Source organism: Pelophylax lessonae, assembly GCF_965119305.1.
Source record: "Pelophylax lessonae genome assembly, chromosome: 1".
Classification (NCBI taxonomy): Eukaryota; Metazoa; Chordata; class Amphibia; order Anura; family Ranidae; genus Pelophylax; species Pelophylax lessonae.
In genome coordinates, this window is record NC_138768.1 from 522,874,998 (window position 1) to 522,900,742 (window position 25,745).

The 25,745-nt window shown below is 48.1% G+C and overlaps 1 protein-coding gene across 1 annotated transcript in view; it reads right to left on the reverse strand.

Annotated features, from left to right (window-relative positions):
• CNOT6L (CCR4-NOT transcription complex subunit 6 like) overlaps positions 1 to 25,745 on the reverse strand; it is a 153,415-nt gene that overhangs the window by 13,315 nt on the left and 114,355 nt on the right. Inside the window, exon 11 of the mRNA XM_082275492.1 lies at positions 15,549 to 15,700. Within this exon, the coding sequence (XP_082131618.1) occupies positions 15,549 to 15,700 (152 nt within the window). The remainder of the gene's footprint in view (positions 1 to 15,548; positions 15,701 to 25,745) is intronic.

Here is a 25,745-nt window from a genome sequence, read left to right on the forward strand (position 1 = left end):
CTCCTGGGGTTCCGATAAAAAAGAAAAAGTTGCTTGCGCTAATTTTGCCCCACAGAGTACTCTAATACTACTGGTCACCTTAAAATCCTCCCAGGTGTCATTCCCTTTGCAACCTGGAGATACTTTCAAGTAGCAGATTTTCTCCACAAATTGCAACCCCAACTACACTCTTGACACCCTTACCTCTTTTGAATCCTTATGTATTAACCTCCCGGATCCTAAACATGTACTATCTCAATGTACAGGTTAGTGCTGAGTTTGCAGTCCTTAATGGTCCTGTATTATATTATGTAATGGGAAAAATAATTGGGTCAAGAGTTTACCCCTTCTAATGTCCAGAGGATATTTAAATTAAGCATTCTACTTCTGTTGGCTCACGTAACCAAGAGTCCTCATACAAAATGTATTGCTAGATGTATTGCTAGATGGTACAGAACACTATCCCGTTGAGCACAAATGTTTCCGACAGCGGATGCCAGATGCTGGAGAGGATGTGGACAGTGGGGCACTTTTCCCCATTTGCAGTGGTCTTGTGACAAGATTAGGACCTTTAGGGAGGCCATCACCCTGTGGATCAAAAAGTCGACCCTACAACCCATAGAGGGCTCCCCACTACATTTTCTCTTCCGTGTGGGGGGCTGTCCTCAAAATTATATAATAAGGTGTTACTCCCCACTTGCTCAATACTGCCAAATCCCTAAATTCCCAGGTTTTGGAAACAAACTACATGTGTCCCTCTATTGTAGGAGGTGGATGCTTCTACTTTGGAGGCAGAACGTTGGATATATACACTGCTAAAGACCAATATGATAATTTTAAAGCTATCTAGTTAGGCTGGCTGTATTATTCCTCAGATCTTACAGGACTAACTAAACAAAATGAGGTTGAAGGATTGTAAGAGGTGCATCCACCAAGGGATGGAGGTGTAATGCTTTTCAGCTGGTCTTTTCCAGTTTGCAACATGGTTATATTATAACCTAATTATTTGAGCTTTTGAGACAACAGCCAGTCGTGCATGGGGATGGGTTGGGGGAGGTTGGGCTGTCTCCCTCTCACCTGTTCCCCATCCACCCATTAGCGGCCATGTGCCTCCAGTGTGAGGACACTAAATTAAGAGTGTAGGACTGCAGATTTAAACAGGGTGCCGTGAAGTGGCTCTGCAGCTTTCACATGCGTTTGCAAATGTGTGTCAACTAAACCCCTCTTCTTTGTACCAAGAGACAGGTTTCATTTGGTTGGTGACAGACTGGAGGGTGAGTACATCAGACTGGGGGCTGGCTGACTTTCATGCACCTCTTACAATCCTTCAACCTCATTTTGTTTCTCGTTCTAGGGATGGAGACGCCGGGCAACACCAGCTTGGGTCTCATCTAAAGTCCCACCTAGTCCAATATGTTTACAGGACTAACTGTAACCCCCATTATAAGGATTCATAACAGGATAGCCTTTGCCCCATACTCATTCTCACTTCTGTCAGGGTCTGGCTAGCTTCAGTCAGTGCTTGATTGACTTCCTGCCCCAAGATAGGTTTTCTTTTATTTTTTTTTCCCCTCGCTTCGGTTTAAATTTTCCGTGGTTTTTCTATGGTTTTTGTTAGTTTTTTTTTTTTTTTTATAAACACCAAGGGTGTGTAGACAGTGCAACAGTTTTCTGATTATATTGGAAGTATTTTGGGTCTGTTTGGATATGCTGGCACTACAGTGCTATCAGCTACAGTCGGGTCTATTCTCCTCCTGTTTTCTCACGCCCGTGTGGGCGGCCCCTGTGTTTTCCTTTTTACATTCTACACTGAACTCCTAATTTTTTTTTGGTTATGGATTGAATTTGTTAGCTCAACTCCGGTTATGTGAGCATGTCAATTTACAGTGTACGTTTGCCTATTATTTCATTCCTCTTTGTATAAAATTGATTAAAAATTTTGATTATAAAAAAAAGAAAAACAACCAACCAGAAGAAAATCGAACAAACATTCCAATAATGAAAATTTTAGACCATAATTCTGCTAGTGTATGGCCAGCTTAACTACTTTTTGGAAATACAATAAGAGTGAGTCTTAAAACAAGCTCATGGGTGAAGTAGCTGTTACCGTTTCGTTCAGTCGGTTCCCGGCTGTCATGTAAAAGTGATCTGGGCGATCTGTGCTTGATTAGCGGCATTGGAGGGAAGGGGAGACATTGGGCATAAAGTTAAAATGAAAAAATAAATGTATTTATTTTTTTTTAATTAAATTTAAAAAGGTAACCCGTCTCCCTGCCTGCACATACCTGCAAATGCAAACTAACGCATGTTTAGACTGGCATTGCACCATACATAGGAGGTATCACTATGAACGTCGGCATGTGAGCAACAGTTTTAAAACCATAACTCACAATTTGCTCTAAACTGATGAACTATAACCTCCATAAGGCCTCTATAAGACCAGATGCACATTGGCAGTTTACCCTGCTCTCCTGAACGCACTTCTACTGGCAGGAGAAAAGCAGCATCAAAAAACGTGCATGTTAACGCAATTAGGCAGGCCAAGCGCTTGGGCATGGACTCATTTTATTGGTCAGAATAATTTATTCTACCCATTAAAGTAAATTGACGCTCAAGTGCCAAACACGGCAAGCAATTTTTTCTGCCAAACTGCTGATGCACCTGACTTAGCTGGCAGTGGGTGTTTTTCTGTCTCTAAACACCCATGTGTACATAGACATACAGGTTAATATTAAGGGGCATTTAGAAGCAGAAGGAGGAAAAAAAAAAAACCCCATGTCAAAACACGTGAAAAAGTGGTGTCACCTATGGGGGATATTCGGTACCATCTTTTTTTTTTTTTGTTTTTTGTGTGTGTTAACACGGGTACAGGCAGTTTTAGGACTTGAAATCTTGGGGTCCATTTACTTGACCTAAACCCTTCTCTATTTTACCCTCCCCCCCAAAAAAAAAATAAGTATAAGATCAGGTTTTTGCACTAAAACTAATCAAAACGCATTTTCAGGAAAACAGCTGCAAAAATAAGCAGTGCAAAAAAAAAAAAAAACTGCAACCACCATTGTATTCTACAAGGCCTCTGCTTTCAGAATTTTAATTAGGTCTAGAGTTTTATATAATTTTATAGCCAAAAATGCAAATTGTTAAAAAAAAAAAAACACAATTAAAATAATAATAAAAATTATAGGGGAGCTGGTTAAGGAAGGTTTAAAACTTGCAATATATTTTAGTCCTGTTTAGGCCTTCTTGTCCCTGTGACAACTACCTCAATTTCTTCTGCCGGGCTATACTGCTGCTTACAGTTAGATTTGGACAAAAAAATAAAATGGCCAGTCTGGTAAAACTCCTCCTACTCCCAGCATGTCAAAGGAGTGGCATCTGTGTCCCCCAATGAACTCCAAGAAATGGATTTTATGAGAAGTAAAATAAAATCCTAGTTCTCCCATTGAGGGACACAGGAATTCAGATGGATGGAATTAACAAAAGTAGTTCCAACAAGTGGTGTAGTAGGCATCACAAACAATGCACAAACAGACCCACAAGGGAAAATAACGGAATTTTTGTAAAATCTTACCTGTAAAATTCCTTTCTCTGAGTCCTCCGACAGTCGCCGCCATCTTCATATTCGTCACAATGGGGTATTAGACATTGCTTAGAAGGAGTAGCTAGGCAACAGAATATGTTAATATAAAAGCTTTTAACATATCCCACCCCCAGGGGGTGGTCCCCTCAGTCAATACCCTCCTACTTCCTGTATCCATACTTCAGTGGAATAGCAGTAGAGTATACAACCAACCCCAAAAGAGGGACGGGGGCGGCGACTGTCGGAGGACTCAGAGAAAGGAATTTTACAGGTAAGATTTTACAAAAATTCCGTTTTCTCTTACGTCCTCCGACAGTCGCCGCCATCTTCATATTCGTCACAATGGGGACGTCCCAAAGCAGTGCAAACATGAAGGGTGGGAAACGCAGCCGCGCCTAAGGCAACGCAGTCTCCACATCAAAGAAAGGAACCTTACCAAAGGAAGGAAACCAGCTGGGCAACATGAGAAAAACTTGCTCAACAGAAGCAATAACCCAGGAAAACAAATAACCTAGGGATAAAAACATATATCCCAAACAGCCAAGGAGCCCAATACAAGAGGCTCTAAGGAACCGCCGCACTAAGAACCTTGCGGCCAAAGGAAGCATCTGCCGATGCCTGAACATCCACTCTGTAGAATTTTGTGAAGGTGTGCACGGTCGACCAAGTCGCCGCCTTACACACCTGGGCCACAGAAGCCCCATGACGACAGGCCCAAGACGTACTCAGAGATCTGGTAGAGTGCGCCTTCACAGGCACAGGGGGAACTTTCCCCTTTAAAGCATAGGCCTGTTCAACAGTCTGTCTGATCCATTTGGCGATGGTAGAAGCCGACACTGCCATGCCCTTCCGAGGTCCCTCAGGAAGGACAAACAAGGAATCCGACTTGCGGAAAGATTCAGTCGATTTCAGGTAAACCCTAATCGCCCGAACAACATCCAAGGAATGCAGCTCCACCTCCTTCGGATGTTTGGGTTTCGCGCAGAGCGAAGGCAGGACAATATCCTCATTGAGGTGAAAATCCGAAACTCTTTTCGGAAGAAAAGAAGGGTTAGGTCTCAAGACCTCCTTATCTAGATGGATGACCAGATACGGAGACTTGCAGGACAAAGCTGCCAGCTCCGAAACCCTGCGAGCCGAAGTGATCGCCACCAAAAAGGAGGAGGGAGCATGTTGTAGCACGGACAGAACAAGATTCAAGTCCCAAGGAGGCAGAGGTTCCCTCCTAGGAGGGACCAGATGTCGCACACCTTGAATAAAAGTACTAACCAAGGAGTTAGACGCCACAGGACGTTGAAAAAGAACGGCCAGCGCAGACACCTGACCCTTGACCGTAGCCAGCGCCAAACGCTGGTCGACACCCGTTTGAAGGAAGGACAACACCCTAGACACCTATGTGCGAGGTGAAAACCCCCTGGACTCACACCAGGCAAAATAGGCCTTCCAAGTACGGTAATAGACCTTCCCCGAGGAAGATTTCCTCGCGTTGATCAAAGTGTGAATGACCTCCGGGGAGAGACCCCTATCCTTCAGGACCTCGGTCTCAACAGCCAGGCCGTGAAAGCCAGCGACTGTAAAGCAGGATCGAATATCGGCCCTTGAGACAGGAGATCGTCTCGAAGAGGCAGACGCCACGGGGCGTCGACCGCCAGATTCACGAGGTCCGCGTACCAGGACCGGCGAGGCCAGTCCGGCGCCACTAGAATCACCGTGCTGCGTTCCGAGTGCAACCTGCGAAGGAACCTGGACAGCAATTGAATCGGTGGAAACGCATACATCAGTCGGTACTGATGCCACGAAGCTACCAACGCGTCTGCCCAAGGATCGCGAGACCTTGCCACGAACCTTTTCACCTTGTTCAGACGAGACGCGAACAGGTCCACATCCGGAAGACCCCACTTCGCGCACAACTTCTGAAAGACATCCGGGTGGAGAGACCATTCCCCCTGGTCCAGGGTCTGGGGGCTCAGATAATCCGCCTGCCAGTTCTCCACCCCAGGAATGTGAACTGCCGATATCGCCGGGACGTGAGTCTCGGCCCAAGACAGAATGTCGGCTACTTCCCGAGCCGCACGGGCACTCCTGTTGCCCCCTTGGTGGTTGATGTAAGCCACCGCCGTGGCATTGTCCGTCTGCACCCGAACCGGACAGCCCTGTAGTCTGTCCGTCCAACGTTGAAGGCAGAGATTTATCGCCCGCAATTCCAGAATGTTGATTGGAAGGGAGGATTCCTCCTCCGACCAAGTCCCCTGGGCGGACAGAACGCCCAGAACACCACCCCAGCCCGACAGGCTGGCATCCGTGGTGATCACCGTCCAAGAAAGAGGACGAAAAGACTTGCCCCCCCGACACCGTCGGGGACTGGAGCCACCACAGAAGATCCCTTCTGGTGCGATGGCTCAATGAAATCTGAAGATCCAGAGATTGTGGTCGCCCGTCCCACCTGGACAGGATCTCCGCTTGGAGACCCCGCGTGTGAAACTGGGCGAATGGAATCGCCTCGAAAGCCGAGACCATCAACCCCAGACATCTCATGCACGTCCGGAGTGACGAGCACGGAACGTCCCTGAGGGACCTGACTTCCTCCTGAAGAGTCCCGAGCTTGTCGTCCGGCAAGAAGACCTTCGCCTGGACTGAGTCCAGGATCATTCCCAGGTAGGGAAGTCGAACTGACGGACCCAGCGTCGACTTCGGAAAATTTATCGTCCAACCAAACTCCTGTAGAGTTTGCAACGTGACGGACAGGTCCTTCTCCAGACCCTGGCTGGTCGCGGACCGAACCAGAATATCGTCCAGATACCCCAGGACAGAGATGCCCTGGGCTCTCAATAAGGCCAGAACCGGTGCAAGCACCTTGGTAAACACCTGCGGAGCCGAAGCGAAACCAAAAGGTAACGCCACGAACTGGTAGTGATCCTCCGCAATGGTGAATCGAAGGTACCTCTGGTGACCCTCGAAAATGGGGATGTGAAGGTACGCATCCTTCAAATCGATGGAGGCCATGAATTCTCCCGGAACCAGGGCAGCCACCACCGACCGCAGGGATTCCATGCGTAACTTGCAAACCCGCACAAAGCGGTTCAGAGCCTTCAAGTCCAGAATCGGACGAACCTTGCCCTCCCTTCCTGGGCACGGTGAACAGATTGGAATAGAACCCCCGAAATCTGTCCCGATGAGGAACCGGAACCACCACTCCCTGAGCCCTCAGGTCCCACACCGCTAGGTGCAGATCCCGCAAACGCTCCGGAGACAGTTGAAGATTTGAGGGAAAGAATCTGCTCTCCGGCCGAGAGAGAAACTCGATCTTGTAGCCAGATCGAACGATTTCCTGAACCCACCTGTCCAGAACACGGGCCAGCCATGGAAGCGGAAAATCGAGCAAGCGTCCCCCCACCCCAGAACCGGGTGAGGGCGCCCCTTCAGGCCGCACTGTTGTGGGCAGCGGATCCGGACTGGCTGGATTTCTGCTTTCCTGTCCACGGCTTCTTTTGGGAGCCCTGACCTTTGAACGGCTTGCCCTTATAGTGCGACCGAAAGGCACGAAAGGACCCCTGAGAGGGTCGAAAGGAAGCATGCTTCTTACCAGGAGCCGCCTTAGCCTTGTGGGATTGGGGCAAGAGCGTGCTCTTACCCCCCGTGATCCCCTTTATCAGTGTATCCAAGGATTCGCCAAAAAGGTGGGAACCTTCATAGGGCAGATTGGCTAAGGTCTTGCGCGAAGATTGGTCCACCGACCAGCACTTCAACCAAGCGGCGAGACAACACCGCCACACCGTGTACACGTGCTGCCAACGGAACCATATCCAAGTCCGCATCACACAAATATATGACACCCTGATGGATTTGATCCACCATATCCAATGTCGCCTGAGGGGCAGAATCAGCCACCAAAACGCGTCTAAGCACCTGCGTCCAACTCGCGACAGCCTGGGCTGCCATAAGTGAAGCAAACAGAGCTTTCAGCATAGAACCCATAATCGAGTAGGTATGACGAGCAAGAGACTCCAGCCTCTTTGTCCGTGGCATTCCAGAACACCGGGGTATCCTCAGCAGGAATTGCAGTGGATTTATTCAAAACCGCTATCGCGTGATCCACTGGAGGCGGTACACACCAACGCTCGTCAGTAGCGGGCGTGAAAGGATAACGCAATTTGAACCTACTTGGTACAGCAAAAGGCTTGCGTATATTACTCCATTGTTCCTTAACAGCGCGCTGAAAATCATCAGTGCAGGGAAAAACCTGCGATGTTTTGCGTCTTCTCCTCGTCCCATAAGCTGCCAAGGCAGCAGGGGGACATGGCTCATCCTGCAATTGCAGCGTTTGCTTGATAGAAGCAACCAATTCGTCCATGAGTGCAAGCTCTTCAGACGAGCCCGGGGAAGAATTATCAACCCCTTCAACCTCAGCCTCCACCACGGACCCTACAAGATCCAGGGAGGAACGGGACCCCGACAAGGAGACCCCCGCCACAGCAGCCCCATCACCATCACCCTCTGAATCAGAGGAAATTGAAACTCTGGGCCTTTTAGTGGATTGAGCAGCCACCAGCATTTGCACCTGAGCAGCAAGGTTAGCCACAACCGCAGCCAAATCCCCCCCTGGGGAGGAAACAGCAGTCCCCTGGCTTCCCACCAATGTGGCAGGGAATTTGCTTTCCTGAGAATCCATGCCCCAAAGTATGTGGAAAAATAAAGGGTTAACTGCCCCTTTAAAAAGCGCGGCGAGCGCAGCCCACCGCACACACACGCACCACACAAGTCGACCCCCACAGGGAGAAAATACAACTCAGGCAAGGACACAGGGATAGGGAGGTAAAAACCTGGAGAGACCGCTGCTGCTTCTGCCTCGATCGGTGCGCTCAGGAGAAAGGAAGTGCTGACATGCCGGGCGCTCTATGAAAGCCTATGGAAGGCTACAAGAAAATGGCCGCCCACAGCTTAACCATGCGGCCGGAGCGATCGCCGCCAAAATGGCGGCATTTGGCGCTGAAACACCGCTCCTCCATGCAGTAATGCAAGGCAATGTAAAATAATGGCGGACCGCCGCAAAGTGCACAAACATGATACAATCATGTCCCTCCGCACACAGTCTGGCACACAGTAAAATCACACAAACTGACACATGACAGTGCAGCATAACCCCCCTCCTTTCAGCCCACAGAATGCAGCCAGCAGACAGGGAGACCAACAGTGTGACCAGAGGCAGGGTTACACAGTCCCAGACTGACACCCCCCCACACAGACAGGTCCCCACACAGATACACTTACCTCATAAATGGCGTGGGGAACCCGTACAGGCGAACAAGCCACTGCACACGTGACAGGGAGAGTCGCAGCCAGGACACAGAAGAACTGGGGTTAAGAAACCGCACAGCGTCCAGTGAGGTAGCCACCTCACCATAGCATCCCTGCACCGAACAGGGATGGGTCGTTCAGAAAGTCAGGAGCGGTACCTGACTGAACGCTCGAAGGCAGGCTGGGAAGCCACTGACTCACAACCTGCGACCAGGGGAATCAGCCCGAGACCCAGCCCGCACGAATCCTCTTCATCAGAAGAACTAACTAATGCTGACAAAAGTAACAGCTAAGTAAAGCAAGAGAAAAAACTCAAAGAAAATCAAAAGAGAAAAGAAAGGCTGAGACAAAATGCCCCAGCACAGAGACATCCAGCTACTCATGACAAGCTAGACATTGAAACTGAAGTATGGATACAGGAAGTAGGAGGGTATTGACTGAGGGGACCACCCCCTGGGGGTGGGATATGTTAAAAGCTTTTATATTAACATATTCTGTTGCCTAGCTACTCCTTCGGAGAAAAGTCTAATACCCCATTGTGACGAATATGAAGATGGCGGCGACTGTCGGAGGACGTAAGAGAAATTACGGTTGATTGCCTGCAGTTGAAAGAGCCACCAGAAGCACCATGTTATACCAGATGAGGCTCGAACATCCATCTGGCAAAACTTGACGAATATGTGAAGGTATCAGCTTTGAAAATCTTGGAAACATTAGCCCAATATCAGAAAGTCCAAAAGCCCAAAAAGCACAGTCCTAGTAAGTGTGTCTTAAAAAATGTGGAACCTGAAAGGCTCCATTCGCACAGATGTTTTGCCATGCTGCAAATCCCAGCGGCAAGAACCTACCAATTGCCTGCTGCTGGGATTGACAATTGCATTCCGATAGCAGTGCCTCTGTGCCCTGCAAGGGACATGCTGCTGGCGGATGTAGCCATTTGTGCCTGTTCGCACAGCCAGTAGATTCCTACCGCTGGGATTGGCAGCAGGGCAAATTGTCAATGCAGATGGAGCCCAAGAACATTAGCTTAAAAATAATTTTTTGAGCCACAAAGAAAACAGTGGAACAAGTAGTAGGTTGGTAAACCAATCCCTGGAAAGATCTGGAGGAGTCTACCAAGCATATGCCAGGACTACAATTAAGTTTGAGTACCACACTTGCTTGGACCACCACTCCAAAACTAGGACGATCACCCAAATAATCAGGCTGTACTGATATCAGAGCATCCACTGTTTCCATCAGAGGATCTCTGCACCTGGAGACAAACCGGTTCAGTTTTTTGTTGAACTTGTTTCACATCCAGCTTCTCCCACACCTGAAATGCACATTGTGGTCCCCTGCATTAAGTTATCCTGGACCCCTCCCCGGGCTGACAGAGGGTCTTCAATGGAACTGAAAGGAAGGACTCTTCCCAACTCCAAAGTACCATTTCTGGAGCAGGAGGCCAAGGAAAACCTAAATTCACCTGTCACTTTGTCAGCACCAGAAATTATTCTCCTAAAACACTCAATGGCAGGAAAGCATGAGTGACACTCCACCCAGCGTCTGTGCTCAGCCCCTAGGTTTAACAGCTTCCAGGGTAAACTAATGGAAAATGCGGATTAAAAATGGTGCCCATTGGCTCTAGTGACCAGCTTTTGGTGCTCAGTCCACATGGCTTACTCACAAAAAGTCTTCAGGCAAAGGGTCACACCTTGGGCTGTGCTGCAGTTCTGAATCTGGAAAGTACTCTACAGCTAACAGAGACCAGCTTAAACAGCTTGTAAAGGAATCTGGATCGAAGAATCCCATGTAATCCTGAATAAAGTGCGAGCTAGCCATCCATCCTAGGACAAAAACAAACACATACTTGGGAGTAGAAGAGATACCAGGCTGGACACAGTCATTGCTCGCCAGTGTCCAAATCCCCCTGTAGGCAGCAGTGTTCTCCAAATTACAATGTCCCTCAATCAAAAAAAAAAAAAATAAAAAAAAAAAAAAAAGGATTCTGTGGCGTCGGCTAGAGGGTCCCGAGACCGTGCCACAAACCTCTGAACTTTACTGTTGAGAGGCCAACAGGTCCACACCTCAGGAGTCCCCCACATGAGACACACCTGAACACCTCCGGATGAAGTGACCATTCTCCCTGGTCCAACACCTGTCGACTGAGATAGTCCGCCTGCCAATTTCCACCCCTGGAATGTGTACAGCAGAGAGGGCTGGAATTAACCATTCTGCCCATCTTGGAATGTCAGCTACTTCCTGAGCAGTCAGCACACTTCTTGTGGCCCCTTGGTAATTGACATAGGTCACGGCATTGTCCGATTGAATCTGTACCAGACATCCCTGGAGAGGAGCTGTCCAATGATCCAGACTAAGCCTGATCGCTCGGAGCTCCAGTCCATTGATCGGTAAGCCTGGACTCCTCCAGAGTCCAGACCCCTTGAGCACAATCCGTGCAGAGGACGAACCCCCCCCCCCCCGGATAGGCTGGCATCCATGGTATCAACCGTCCAGCACAGGGGAAGAAAGGATTTTCCCTGAAGAAGTGCCGAAGAATGAAGACACCAAACCAGGGACCCCCTTGTTCTCCAGCTCAACATGATCAGATTGTCCAGAGACTGAGGAATCTTGTTTTACTTCACCAGAATTTCTTTTACAGAGGGTTCGTGTGGAACTGTGCAAACAAAACCTCCTCGAAGGTAGACCCCATATGGCCCAGCACCAGCGTGCAAGTCCGAAGAGATGACCGTCTGCTAGACAGCAGAACCCCAATCGCCTTCTGCCACTTCTGAAATTTTGAGAAACACTCTGGACGAGGCCGAGTCCAGAGTCAGTCCCAAATATTCCAGGCTCGTGGACGGGAGCAGAGCAGACTTCTGAAGATTCAGAATTCAACCAAACTCCCTCAGCATTTGCAGAGTGATCTCCAAGTTGGCCAACAGGGCAGTTGAAGACTTTGCTCGCAAAAGCAGATTGTCCAGGTACCCCAGTATCCTGATCCCCCGCTGACGCAGTAATGCTAGAACAGGGGCCAACACAATAATGCTAGAACCGGGGCCAACACTTTTGTGAATATCTGAGGAGCGGAGTCGAGACCAAAGGGTAACGCCACAACTTGATAATGCTCCTCGCCCACAGCAAAGCAGAAGAAGCGCTGATGGGCGATACAAATGGGGACGTGAAGGTAAGCATCCTTGATGTTGATGGATGCGAGAAAGTCCCCCTGATGTAGGGATGCTACCGTGCGAATGGACTCCATTCAAAACTTCTGTACCCGCACATAGTGGTTCAGTGCCTTGAGGTCCAGAATTGGTCGCACCTTGCCCTTCTTCCTGGGAACCAATGTCAGAAACCTTGAAAGTGTTCTGACATTGGAACAGGGACAATCACTCCTTGAGACAACAAGTCTTGTACTGCCCCATAGAGATCCCTGTAAGGAATAAGTGCAGGTTAGAAGGAAAGAGCCTTGCCTGCGGGTATGATCGAAACTTGATCTTGAACGACTTCATAAGCCCACTTGTCTTGAATTAGGAAGGTCCACGGGTCTGGAAAACAGCGAAGACGTCCCCCCACCCCTGATCCGGGTGAGGGCGCCCCTACATGCAGAGGAGTTTTTGTAAGCAGGCCTGGCAGACCCCATTCTTGGTTGGCCCGACCAAGACTTCTTGGAACCCCCATTGGAGGCCCTGAAGAGTTTTGATCCCTTGTCCTGAGGAACAAAAAGGCCACTTGTGAGTAGAAAATGCAGGTCCCCTCTGCGATGGTGCATGGGGGGGGAGGGGCAGCAGCGCTATCCCACGGTACATAGTCTACAATGTAACTCTGGCAGGCTTGATGGAAAACCTTGAAAAGTCGATTTATAAAAAATATATAGTAATGATTAAAACATAATAGAATGTGTTCCAAACCAGATCAGTGGCGTTGCTGGGGGTCACAGGATGACCGAGCCGCTGGGTGAGTCGGAACTGTGTAGATGATCACAATAGGGAACCAGGCAGGAGGGAGAGGGATCTTATGTGCCAAAAGCAGACCGGACCAGCCGGTAGGGTGGCGTGGCTTCCTCCCACCCGATAGTGTGGCTGCTCACACCGGAGCAGTGTAGACGTGCCGCAGAGACGCCACCCAGAGGTATCCACAGCGGAGGCCGCTACCCGGAAGCGACGTCAGCAAGCGTCTGGACCTGGCCTGGAAAGCATCAGGTTTGCCGTGACGACATGTTTCGCACTGCTGTGCTTTGTCAAAGTCCAAATCCCTCTGCGACGGGATTCTTTACCCTTGGAAGCCTGAGGAAGAAGAGTACTCTTCCCCCACTGTGAGGCCTTTGATGAGGTCATCCAAGGAAGCTCCAAACATGTGATCTCCCACGAATGGAAGATCAGACAAGGCCTTCTTTGAAGCCTGGTCCGCGGACCAGCATTTCAGCCAGATAATGCACTGCAGGACAAGCGCACATGCAGGCAGTCTAGAAAGCAAGGGAGTGGCATCCAAAGAGGTGTCACAGACGAACTGTAGCTTCTGGACCAATTGATCTGCCAGCTCCACAAACTCAGGAGGGAGCCGTTTCTCCTCCAGGTCCTGACAAAAAAAAAAAAAAAAACTTTTGCCCATTCAGTCATTGCTTGTGACACCAGGGTGATGGTAAACACCAGCCTAAGTGCTGACCCAGCCGCAGTGAACATATGGCGGGTCAAGGCCTCCGACTTCCCATCAGCTGGATCAGAGAAGACCGAAGACTCTTCTATCGGAATCCCTGTGGCTTAATTCAACCTGGAAAATGGAGAGAGTCCACTACAGGAGGTACCGTCCATTTTTAAAGGGAGGGACTTCTCATAACGGTAACGCACTGCAAAACGCTTAGGGATTGCAAAGCTACGTTTTGGGGAACCCCAATGTTTTGAGACCATATCAAAGAAGGCGGGAAAGGAGAACACCCTTGCTGCTTTGGAGGACTTGTGGGTGTCAAAGGTAACCTGTGCCTCTGATGCTGCATTAGTCGCATCTTCCAAATGTAAGGATTCCCGCACCGATACAATCAGTGCATCCACTAGCGCCTTTTCAGTTGCTGTAGAGGAACAGAGGAATCATCCTCACTATCTGAGCACGCGGGGAGCGTGGATGCAGACCCCGAAGGGTAGCTGGCATCTGCACCGGCCAATTCAGACCCTGGATCTGAAGAGACAGAGGAAGCAGGTGAAGGCTGGGGACGCTTTTTGGTAGACCATTTGCCCAGGACCAAATCCACTTTGGACACCAAGGACTCCAGGACCGCCGTCAGTGCAGCAAGTTGTGGGGCTCTCCGGCATCCGATAAGGTAGTGAATCGGGCTTCAGTGACTCCATGAATGGAGAGGGAATCTGCACCACAAGTGTAAAAAACACACTGTAAGGGACACCCCAACGTGCTGTCGGCACCACAAGGCCCAGCACAGCACTACCGCTGTAGCAGCAAGAGGGAGAGGGAGCCCCATGCACTCACCACCACTGAAAGGTCACAGTAAGCTTCTGCACAGCGTGCGCCGATCAGTAAAAGGCATGTCTGGCTATTAGCACTAGAGGCCGAGAACTTCCCACCACCGAATCACAGCTCATCTGAGCTCCAAAAACATGTCCGTCACCATTTTCAATGGGCAACTATAGGAAAATGGCCGCAGAGGCTACAAAAACATGGCCGATCTGTAGCAAACCAGTCTACAAGAAAATGTGAATCCCACGGCCGGAAAAAACGGTCCCAACACGGAGAGGGGCCCAGACCGGCCCATCCCCCTCAAGAAGCGATAGTTTTGGGCGCCGTTGGCACGCTCCCTCCCCTCCACCCCATTGCTGCACCCCAATTCACCCAAGAGGTATGTCTGCTTCGGTGGGGGGGGGGGGGGGGGGAATTGGAGTATGAGCAGATGGGGGCCACAGAGACCACTGAGCTGGGGGGGGGGGGGGGTGGGGGGCTCGATTGGGAAGGAAGGGAACCAACCATCTCAGGGAGGGGCCTATGTCCACCCCAAAACCCGCCAGGGGTAGAGGGGGGATGGCAGCTACTTACAACACCAGGTACAGGGTGGGCACCGCTCCATTGTAAATGTGGGTGCTGCCAGTTCATATGTACTCTTGCGAGACTTGCAGGCCAGCCCCCGGCCAGTGTTGCGAAGTCGCGGCCGACCTAACGCAGGGCTGCGGTCTGCATGCACTCGCTGACTGGACTGGGGGGACCCAAAGGATCTAGATTATCCAGGTCGTCCCCCAGTCCGGCAGTTGATAGTAGATTCTCACTGGAATAAAAAGGAAAAAAATTCCCATTCAAAAAGAAACAAATTAGCTAGGACCAGAGAGCCCAGCAAGGAACTAGGCACTTACTCCTGACTAGGCAGAAAAAAACTGAATACCTATAGCAGGAAGTGGGCGTATACCCCCAGGGACTGCCCTATAGGTGTGCTCAAGCTTTTCTCTGCCTAGTGTCCTACTCCTGTAGGGGGCAGCATAACCCTACAGTTATGAAGATGAAGAGTTGTGCCCGTCATTGAACAAAAGAGAACTGCCCCCTTTAAAGCTATTCTGGTGTCAGCTAAAAAAAAAATTCCTTACTTTCATTCCAGGTGACAATGGTCAGCAGGGCAGTGTGAGAATCTACAGTAGGGACACAGACCACAATAAAAACCTGCCAGGGGTTCTAAACCTTTCTGAATCACTTGTTTTGATGCTTGTGTGCTTTGGGTACTCACCTCCACCAGGGAGATCTTTGTGGACCTCTAACAAAACAGAAACTCCAATATTGTCCTTTGTCATCACTCTGTTTAGCATGGCTTCTGAGCCTTCAGAGTTAGCCATGGCTACCTGGTTGAATTCAACTGTGTGCTTTGCCACCAGTGTAAATCTATCAAAAAGGGAGAAAACAAAGGAATACCATGAATCACTTTAACTGTGTGCATTTGAAATAAAACCTGACAGATAGGGTAACAGAACTATAGTCCTTTCCCGTAAACCTGAAAAGCTTTCCATGTAAGCCTATCACAGACCCACAATGTTACAAATCCTTTAAGTAGATGAGCATCCCACCCCCACACACACACTTTTGGCCATACTTCTTATGTGGGTCACAGGAGTGCACTCCTGTGATCCAGAATCAGCTGACAGAGGGCTAAAGTCTGCTGTCTGCTATCACCACAGAGCCGCTCCAGACTCTGGAGAGATCCCATAACAGCAGCCACCCAGGTTCCTGACCAGCAGCTGGCTCAGCCTCTCTGCGTGCCATTGAGAGCCTGAGCTAGCCACTCCTGCTCCCTTCACAGCTGCTCTGTGCTCAAAGCAGACCGAAGAACTGAGAAAAAAAGTGGTTATATGATCTCTTAGTTCTCAAAACTTAGAGCTGGCAGGGACCAATGCTGCAGTAGATAGACAAGTATGTGTTTATTTTTACAATTCCCACACTTCTTTAAAACTATGATTTTTCAAGCAGTGGGTTGTCAAGCTTTTTTTTAAAAGTGTTCTGAAACACTGCCTGTAATGGCAACCTGCAACATTTCCACTATACAAGTCTTAAAAAAAAAAGGAGTATTTGCATGAAAACCGTACACAATTCAATCTCCCTACCACCCACAGACTAATTGTAATCTCAAAAAAAAAAAAAAAAAAAGAACAAACAAGCAACTGAGCCCAGAAAGGCACAAACATTTGTAAGAATAAAATTCCGAGAGGGTTATGACTACAGGTGCATCTAAAAAAAAAAAAAAAAAAAAAAAAATAAATAAATTGTTCATCAGAAAGTTCAATCATTTCAGTAATTTAATTCAAAAAGTGAAACTCCCTATTACATAGATTACACACAGAGTGATATATTGCAAGCATTTATTTCTTTTCATTTTGAGGATTAAGGCTTATAGCTAGTGAAAACCCAAAATTCAGTATGTCAGAAAATTAGATCATAAGACCAATAAAAAAAAAAAAAAAAAAAAAAAAAAAAAAAAGAGGCTTTTTAATACAAAAATGTTGGTTTACCGGTGTCTAATCTTCTTCTTCACAACACCTCACAATTCTCTACGGGATTTAGGTCAGGCGAGTTTGCTGACCAATCAAGCATAGTGATACCCTTATTAAAATAGGTATTGATACTTTTGGCAGTGTGGGCAGGTATCAAGTCCTGCTGAGAAATTAAATCAGCATCTCCATAAAGCTGGTCAGCAGAGTGAAGCGTGAAGTTCTCCTGGTAGAGGGCTGCGCTGGCTTTGGACTTGATAAAAACACAGTGGACCAACACCAGCAGATGACATGGCTCCCCAAATCATCACTGGCTGTGGGAACTTCACACTGGACTTCAAGCAACTTGGATTCTGTGCCTCTCCACTCTTCCTCCATACTCTGGGACCTTGATTTTCAAATGAAAATGCAAAATGTACTTTCATCTGAAAATAGGACTTTGGACGCCTGAGCAACAGTCCAGTCCTTTTTCTCCTTAGCCCAGCTAAGACGCTTCAACGTGGTCTCTGGTTCAGGAGTGGCTTGACATAAGGAATGCGATAGTTGTAGCCCATCTTTATAGGTGTGTGATTCTTGCGCTATCACGGGTAGGCGATAAATTATACACCACTGATGCCGCAAGTACAGTATTGATACCTTCACAGTTTAAAAGATCATAGATAAGGGGGGGTTTTGTACTGCGCTTCAAGGTATTAAAATAGTCAATATTACATCACAGAATAATTTACAAGGTACTCATACATATTTAACCATTATAGGTATCAAATAAGTGATTTATTAAAAGGTCCTCATGTGCTGAATATAAGATTATGCAAAATCTAAAAATTTAAATGTGCAAAATGAATAAATACTCACAAATATATCACTGCAAATGTAGATTAAAGTGCACAAAAAATGACCAATGTGGCCGTGATGTATAAATAAAGTACTAGTGCATTTTAACAGTGCTAGTGTGGATTTATACACCTATTGCAAATATTATTGGTGCATTTAGACTCAATATTTCATAGTGTATTCCTATAAACAATAAGCAGTATTCAATATAGTGCTAGAGTGTCCATATACGTGGTGTTTTCTCTTGAAATATTCCTTAAAAGTCCTTATTTCAGCAAAAGGTTTCCTCCACCTTTAAGGTAGTGCTCAGTGGTGCGCTCCGGTGGTCCCACGTACAGGTGTGCCAACTGCTCACCTTATAACCTCTTTGTATACGCTTCTAATATGTATGCCTGGATGGCTGCCTTTCCTCGACTCCTCTTATAGCCTCCGGCATTCAGGGGGGAGGTTCTGGCTCCTTTTGATTGTGTGTTATATAGCGGGGTACTCCTCCTCTTATTGCTCAATAAAAGATAGGGGCCATCAGGGTGTAGTATTTAAGAATATTTCAAATCAAGCAGTAACTTACAGTTAAAATCGTAATCTTTAGCCTTACATCTCGCTGCGGGACTCCGTCCCAGTGCGCCACTTTCGGTTTTCTTGCTAGTTCCACCCTACGCGTTACGCCACCGAGTCACGCGACTTCTTCAGGGAATTACCCTGATACATTTGTGTGTTGTAGCTCTTGAAGGATTGACACCAGCCATAGTTCCCTCCTTGTGAATCTCCCCCAAATTCTTGAATGGCCCTTGCTTCACAATGTTCTCGAGGCTGGAGTTATCCCTGTTGCTTGTGCACCTGTTTCTACCACACTTTTTACTTCCACTCAACTTTCCATTAATAGGCTTGGATAAAGCACTCTGAACAGCCAGCTTATTTAGCAATGACCATTTTTGACCTGCCCTCATTGTGGAGGGATGGTCTTCTGGACAATAGTCAAGTCAGCAGTCTACCCCTATGATTGTGCAAAATACTGAACCAGACTGAGAGACCATTTAAAAGCTCAGGAAACATTTACAGGTGTTTTGCATTAAACAGCTGATAGAGTGCGACACCATGAGTTTACAAAATTACATCTTTTTCACAATATTCTAATTTTCTGCGATACTGCATTTTCGGTTTTCACTAGCTGTAAGCCAGAATTAAAATGAAAAGAAAAAAGCTTTGAAATGGATCAATTAGTGTGTAATTAAAAGAACATAGTTTCACTTATCTAAATTACTGAAATAATGGGATTTTTGTCTTGCTGTAAAACCCATTTCTCTGATGTTCAATGACGGACACAGCTCCTGATCTTCTTAACTATTGGGTTATACTGCCCCCTACAGGAGTAAGACACTGGGCAGAAAAAAAAGCTGGACTACACCTATGGGCAGTTCCAGGGGGCATACTCGCTCTGCTATAGGTACTCCGTTTTGTTACAAGCAGTGTAGGAAGAAATCCAACGCCAAAGAAGGGTGGGTGTTGTGTCTGTCAATGAACATCAGAGAAATGGATTTTACGGTAAGAAAAAAAAAAAAAAACATTTTCTCCATCATTAATTGACAGACACAGCTCCTGATCTTCTTAACCATTGGGACATCCTAAAGCATGAAGAAAGAAAAGAGTGGGAACAGCAGAAAAAAAAATTCCCCAAGGCTAAAACATAGCCAACATGGAGTTCAACCAAGAACAACTGGAGCTCACCTGAAAAAAAAATAATGCACCCTCCAAAAGGACTAGGTTCTTTAAACAGCAGCCTGCAAAACCTTGCGGCCAAATAAGGCATCCGCAGATGCCAACACATCCACTTTAAAAAGTTTGTAAAGGGGTGCACAGACGACCAGGGAAAGCCGCCTTGCAAACTTGCACCACTGAGGCCTGATGACAGAAGGCCTAGGTGGCACTAATGGCGCTTTTCCACTGCATAGAACCGTACCGGCTCGGCACGCTTTTGTGCTTTTCCACTGCGGTACCGCATGGTATAGGGTCGGAACGGTTCGGTACGGTATAGGTTTGCTTTTCCACTGCATGGAACCGAACGGTACGGCTCTGAAAAAACAGTACCTACTTGATTGTGGTTCCAACAGGTACCAAACTGGTACCATATCCCACAATCCTTTGCATGCAGTCACTACTAGCCACTGATTGGTCAGAGAATCACACCCACCCCATTGTTATCCCACCCACTTAACTTTAGTACTACTTTAGTGGAAAAGCAAACCTATACCGTACCATACCGAACCGTTCCGACACTATCCCATGCGGTACCGCAGTGGAAAAGCAAACCGGGCCAAGCAGGGCCGAGTAGAGCCGAGCTGGTACTAGCCGGTACTTGCAGTGGAAAAGTGCCATAAGTGCCCTAGTAGAGTGTGCCGTCACAGGAAAAGGAGGAACCCGACCATTAATTGAATATTCTTGAAACACAGTCTGTCTAATCCATCTGGAAATGGTTGCAGCGGAAGCAGACAACCCCTTCCGAGGTCCATCCGTGAGCACAAATAATAGCTGCCAGGTACACCCTAATTGCCCGAACCACATCCAAGGAATGCAAGGCAATTTCCTTAGGATGTTTGGCCTGGGACAAAAAAGGGAAGGCAACACAATGTCTTCATTCAAATGAAAATCAGACAACCTTTGGCAGGAACGACGGACAGGGGCGAAGAACCAACTTATCTCTGTGAACCAAGTAAGGTGAACTACAAGACAGCGCTGCCACCTCCAACGCCCTGTGCTAAGAAGTAATAGCCACCAAAAAGGCCACCATCTGGGACAACGTAAGCAGGAGAACCTCCCGAATGTTTTCAAAGGGAGGCTTCTGGAGAACCGACACCACCAAATTGAGGTCCCACGGCGGCAACGGAGACCGCCCTGGAGGAACCAAGTGTCTTACTCCCTGGAGAAAGGTACGCACCAAGGAGTGTGTGGCCAATGGACGTTGAAAGAAAAACGCCGAAACCAAAACCTGGCCCTTGATAGTACTCAAGGTCAGGCGCTGTTCAACCCCTCGTTAGAGGAAAGCCAAGATCCGAATCCCTGAAAAGGAGCGAGGGTGAACCCTGAGGGATTCACACCACGCAATGAACGTCTCTTCCAAGTACAATGCGAAATCTTCCTAGAAGTAGATTTCCTAGCTTTTAACAGCATAGGAATCACCGAGTCAGACAACCCTCTATCCTTCAGCACCTGGCTTTCAACAGCCAAGCCGTCAAAGCCAGCGACTAAAGCAGGATGGAAGATTGGCCCTTGCGACAACAGATCTTCCCCTGAGAGGAAGCCTCCAAGGAGCATTGGCGACCAGCCATACCAGATCGGCATACCAAGACTGGCGAGGCCCATCTGGAGCCACTAGGATGACCGGAATCCCATCTGCCTCGATCCTGTGCAGGAGTCTCAGCAGAAGCTTGAGGGGAGGAATAGCATAAATCAGATGATACCGACTCCAAGGAGCCACTAATGCTTCTGTGGCGTCGACTAGAGTGTTCCCGAGACCGTGCCACAAACCTATGCACTTTTCAGTTGAGGCGAGAGGCCAACAGATCCACCTCAGGAGTACCAAACGAGACACAACTGATGAAACACCTCTGGATAAAGTGACCATTTCCCCTGGTCCAAAGCCTCTCGATCAAGGTAACCCGCCTGATGACGTCAAGCGTATGACGAAACCGGTTGGGTGAGTCAGACGTGACGCTACCACGCCCCCTTCTATGATCTGCCATGCTTCAGGAGATGTTTGCTCCCTAACCGCTGGCCCATTGTTCTTTACGTCTGCGATACTCATCTGAAATGTGAGTTTGATATGTTTTAAACTAAAAAAACAAACAAATTGTATTTTATGGAATTACGCTATGTCCCTGTCATCAATTTTTTTATACATGTCATATGGATACCTGATCTGAATTGTTTGGTGAGGCGACAGCCTGTGGCCGTTCCTGGCATTACCATCTATAAGCTTATATAGGTCTACTCATTAATTTGGAAGACCCACTCGATCTGGTAAGCTGCCAATCTATTTAAATTCTGTGACCTGCACACTGGTGGTTTTCATCTTCAAACACTTCTTGTGGATGTGACAACTACAAAAAAAAAAAAAAAAAAAAAAAAAAAAAACTTACTGGGACTTGTGGCTCCTTGAATCTTTCACCCAAAATATTTCACAATATTATTGAGAATTTCGTTTTGGACACAGTTCTGTTCTTTTCCATTCTTTATTGCATGGACTTTTTTGTTATACACATATTGGACACTATATATGACCTAATTGGTTTTTCTTAAAAATGGTTTTACTATATTCACATATATTTTGATTGTTGCAATTGCTTTAATAACCTATGTCTTTTGTGCACTAATATCACAGTTTTGTGATAATTTTTCACATTTTAATGCTTATTTGTTTAGCGTAGCACAAATTACTATTAGATACCATATGGGAGTTTCTTCTATGATTCCTATGTGCTGCTGCTTTGTTTTTTAATTTATAAGTAGATCATCATATACTAGCGCGGAATTTTTACACATTCACGATCAAGGTAACCCGCCTACCAATTTTCCACCCCTGGAATTTGCACAGTAGAGAGGGCTGGAACAAATTATGCCCGCCTTAGAATGCCAGCTACTTCCCGAGCCTCCAGGACACTTCTTGTGTCTGTTTGGTGATTGACCTAGGCCACGGCCGGGGCATTGTCCGATTTAACTCATACTGAACACCCCTGGAGAGGACATGTCCAATGATCCAGACAGTTTGATCGCTCGGAGTTCCAGAACATTGATCGGTAGCCTGGACTCTTCAGAGTCGAGACCCCCTGAGCACACTCTGTGCAGAGTACCCCTTCCCACCCAGACAGGATGGCGTCCATGGTGAAGACCGTCCAGTACAGGGGAAGAAACAATTTGCTCTGATGAACTGCCGGAGAACAAAGCCAGCAAACCAGGGACCCCCCCTCGTACTCCGGCTCAACAGGATCAGATTATCTAGGGACTGAGGATGCGTGTTCCATTTCACCAGAATCTTTTTGCAGAGATCTTGTGTGGAACTGTGCAAATGGAACTACCTCAAAAAAAAAAAAAAAAAAAAAAAAAAAAAAAAAAAAAAAAAAAAAAAAGGACACCATCAGGCCCAGCACCGGCATGCAAGATCGAAGAGAGGACCATCTGCTGGACAGCAGGAGCCGAATTGCCTCCTGCAACTTCTGAAGTTTTTCCAGAGGATGAAAAACTCTGGCTTGTGGAAGGAACCAGAGCAGACTTCCGAAGATTCAGAATCCAACCAAACTCCCTCAGAGTTTGAAGAGTAATCTCCAAGTTGTCCATCAGAGCAGTCAAAGACTCTGCTCGCAAAAGCGTATCGTCCAGTAACTCACATCCGCCGCAGCCGAATCAGATTCTGATCCGATGAGACAGGAAGCAGGTGAAGGCGGGTGGCGCTTTTTGCTAGCCCGTTTGCCCAGGACCAAATCTACCTTGGACACCAAGGACTCCAGGACTGCCGTCAGCGCAGTCACTTGTTGGGACCCAGAGGGCCCAACAGTCAATGAGAGGGGATCAGGTGGTAAAATATGCTTCAGGGACTCCATTACTAGAGAGGAGAACCTACACAAAAAAGTGTGGAACACAGCAAGGGACACCCCACCACACCGGCGGCACCACAAGGCCCAGAACAGAGCACTACCGCTGCAACAGCTTAGAGAGGGGGAGAGAGAACTCCGCAAACAGACCCCACCACCACCGGTCAGGTACTCACAGAACCAAACTAACTGCACACCACGCAGCGATCAAGAGGAATATCCAGGGATCAGCACTAGAGGCCGAGGAGGGGCTTCCACCGCTGAATCACTGCCCATCCCGCTCAAAAAACATGGTTGCCGCCATTTTCAATGGGAAACCTCAAGAAAATGGCCACTGAGGCTACACAAACATGGCCGCCAATCTGTAGTATAAAAAGGTTACAGGAAAATTGCCTCACACTGGTCCTGGGGGCCCCAGGGGGGGGGGGGGGGGGGGGACTCCAGAAGCTCGAAAATGATCCCAACAGGAAGGGTGGCCCTGGCAGGCACCCCCACCAGGCCCACCCCCCTCCTAAGGCTTGATTGTTTGGTTGCGCTCCCCCCTATCGCCAGCTCAACACCCCAGGCCGACCTATAAAAAAGGTATATCCACCCTGGGGTTGGAGGGGAGCCGGGGGGGGGGTCTGACCATCCCAGGGAGGGGCCCACGTCCACCCCAAAACCCTCCAGGGGTACAGGGTGGGCACCGCTCTGGACACACCACCGCTCCATCCTAATGCGTGTGCAGTCGGCCAGGAGGAAACGCTGCAACTCAGGTCGGAGCCAGTTCGTATGTGCCCTCGCGAGTCATTTAACTCGCAGGCCAGCCCCGGGCCAGTTGGGCTATGTCGCGGATGACCTAGCATGGCGCTGCGCTGGCCAGACTGGGAAGCCTCTGAATCTAGATTATCCAGTCGGGCACTTGATTGAAGATCTCACAGAAACAAAAAGGAGGAAAAAAAAATTCCATTTAAAAAGAAAAAAAAAATGCCAGGACCAGAGAGATTCCAGCAAGGAACTAGGTCCCACTAGTCCCATCTCCTGACTAGACAGAAAAAATAACAGAGTACCTATACCAGAGGCATATGTCAAGTTCTTTTTGCCCCATAGGCGTAGTCAAGTTCTTTTCTGCCTAGTGTCCGACTCCTGTAGGGGGCAGTTTAACCCACATAGTCAAGATGAGGCACTGTGTCCGTCAATGAACAAAAGAAAGTCTGGCTACGCCTATGGGCAGTCCCTGGGGGTAAACTCCCTCTCTCTGTTGTAGGTACTCAGTTTTGTTGTTATAAGTAGTGTCAGAAGAATTACAACTCCACATAGGGGTGGGTGCTATGTCCGGCAACATCGAGAAATTGATTTTACAGTAAGTAAAAAATCCCATTTTCTCTTTCATTCATTGACAGGACACAGCTGCTAATCTTCTTAACCCCTGGGACGTCCCAAAGCAGTGTTAAAACATGAAGGGTGGGAACAGCGAAAAAAATTCCTAAGACTAACTATAGCCAACCAGGTAAACCGGGGCTCAACCAAAACAACTAGAGCTCACCAGAGAAAAAAAAACAACAATACACCCTCAAAGAGGACCCGATCCTCTAAACAGCAGCCTGTAAAACTCTTGCGTAAAACCCCTGAAAACATTCCAAAGTCAGAACCGAAAACATCACCCATAAAGTAAAAGGTCTTTAAGCGGACCGGGAACTTTGATCTTGTACCTGGACTGCATGACCTCGTGGACCCACTTGTTCTTGTACCAGGGGAGTTCACGGTTCCGGGAACCAGCGAAGACCCACCCAAGATACGGGTGAGGGCGCACCTTCCTGCTGAAGGGGCCTTATACGCGGGTCTGAGAAGCCCACATTGACATGCCAGACTAAGTTCGCTTGGATCCTCCAGGAGGCCCCGAAGGGCTCCGATCCCCTGTCAGTCAACCCTGAGGGACAAAACAAAAACTTATGAGCAGAGAAGGTAGGCCCACGTCTACGACGAGGGTCCTTGCCCTTAGTACCCTATGAAAGAAAGGTACTCTTCCCCCCCTACGAGGCCTTTAATGTCGTCATCCAGGGTAGCATCAAACAGGCGAGCATCAAACAGGCAATCTCTTTCAAAGGAAAGGTCAGTCAAGGCCTTTTAGAAGTCTGGTCTGCAGACCAGCATTTGACCCAAAAGCCACAGCAAAGGACCACTGCCGAAACAGAGCACAGCCACTAGGGGAGCCACATCCAAAAGAGGCATCACAGAAACTGCAGACCCTGGACCAGCTGGTCCGCCATCTCAAAGGCAGGGAGAGCTACTCCCCCCTCCAGGTCACAGCGTAAAAGCTTAGCCCACTTAGTCAGAGTTTGTGACACCAGGGCAATGGTGAAAATCAGCCTCCATGCCGAACGAGCTAGGGTGTACAAATTGCGGGCCACAGCCTCCGCCTCCTTGTCAGCCGGGTCTTTAAAGGCCGGGGACTCTGCAACCGGAATCATGGTTGCCTTGTGTAATCTGGAAACCGGAGGGTCCACCAACGGTGGAACTGTCTACTTCTTAAGAAGGGACTCATCATAG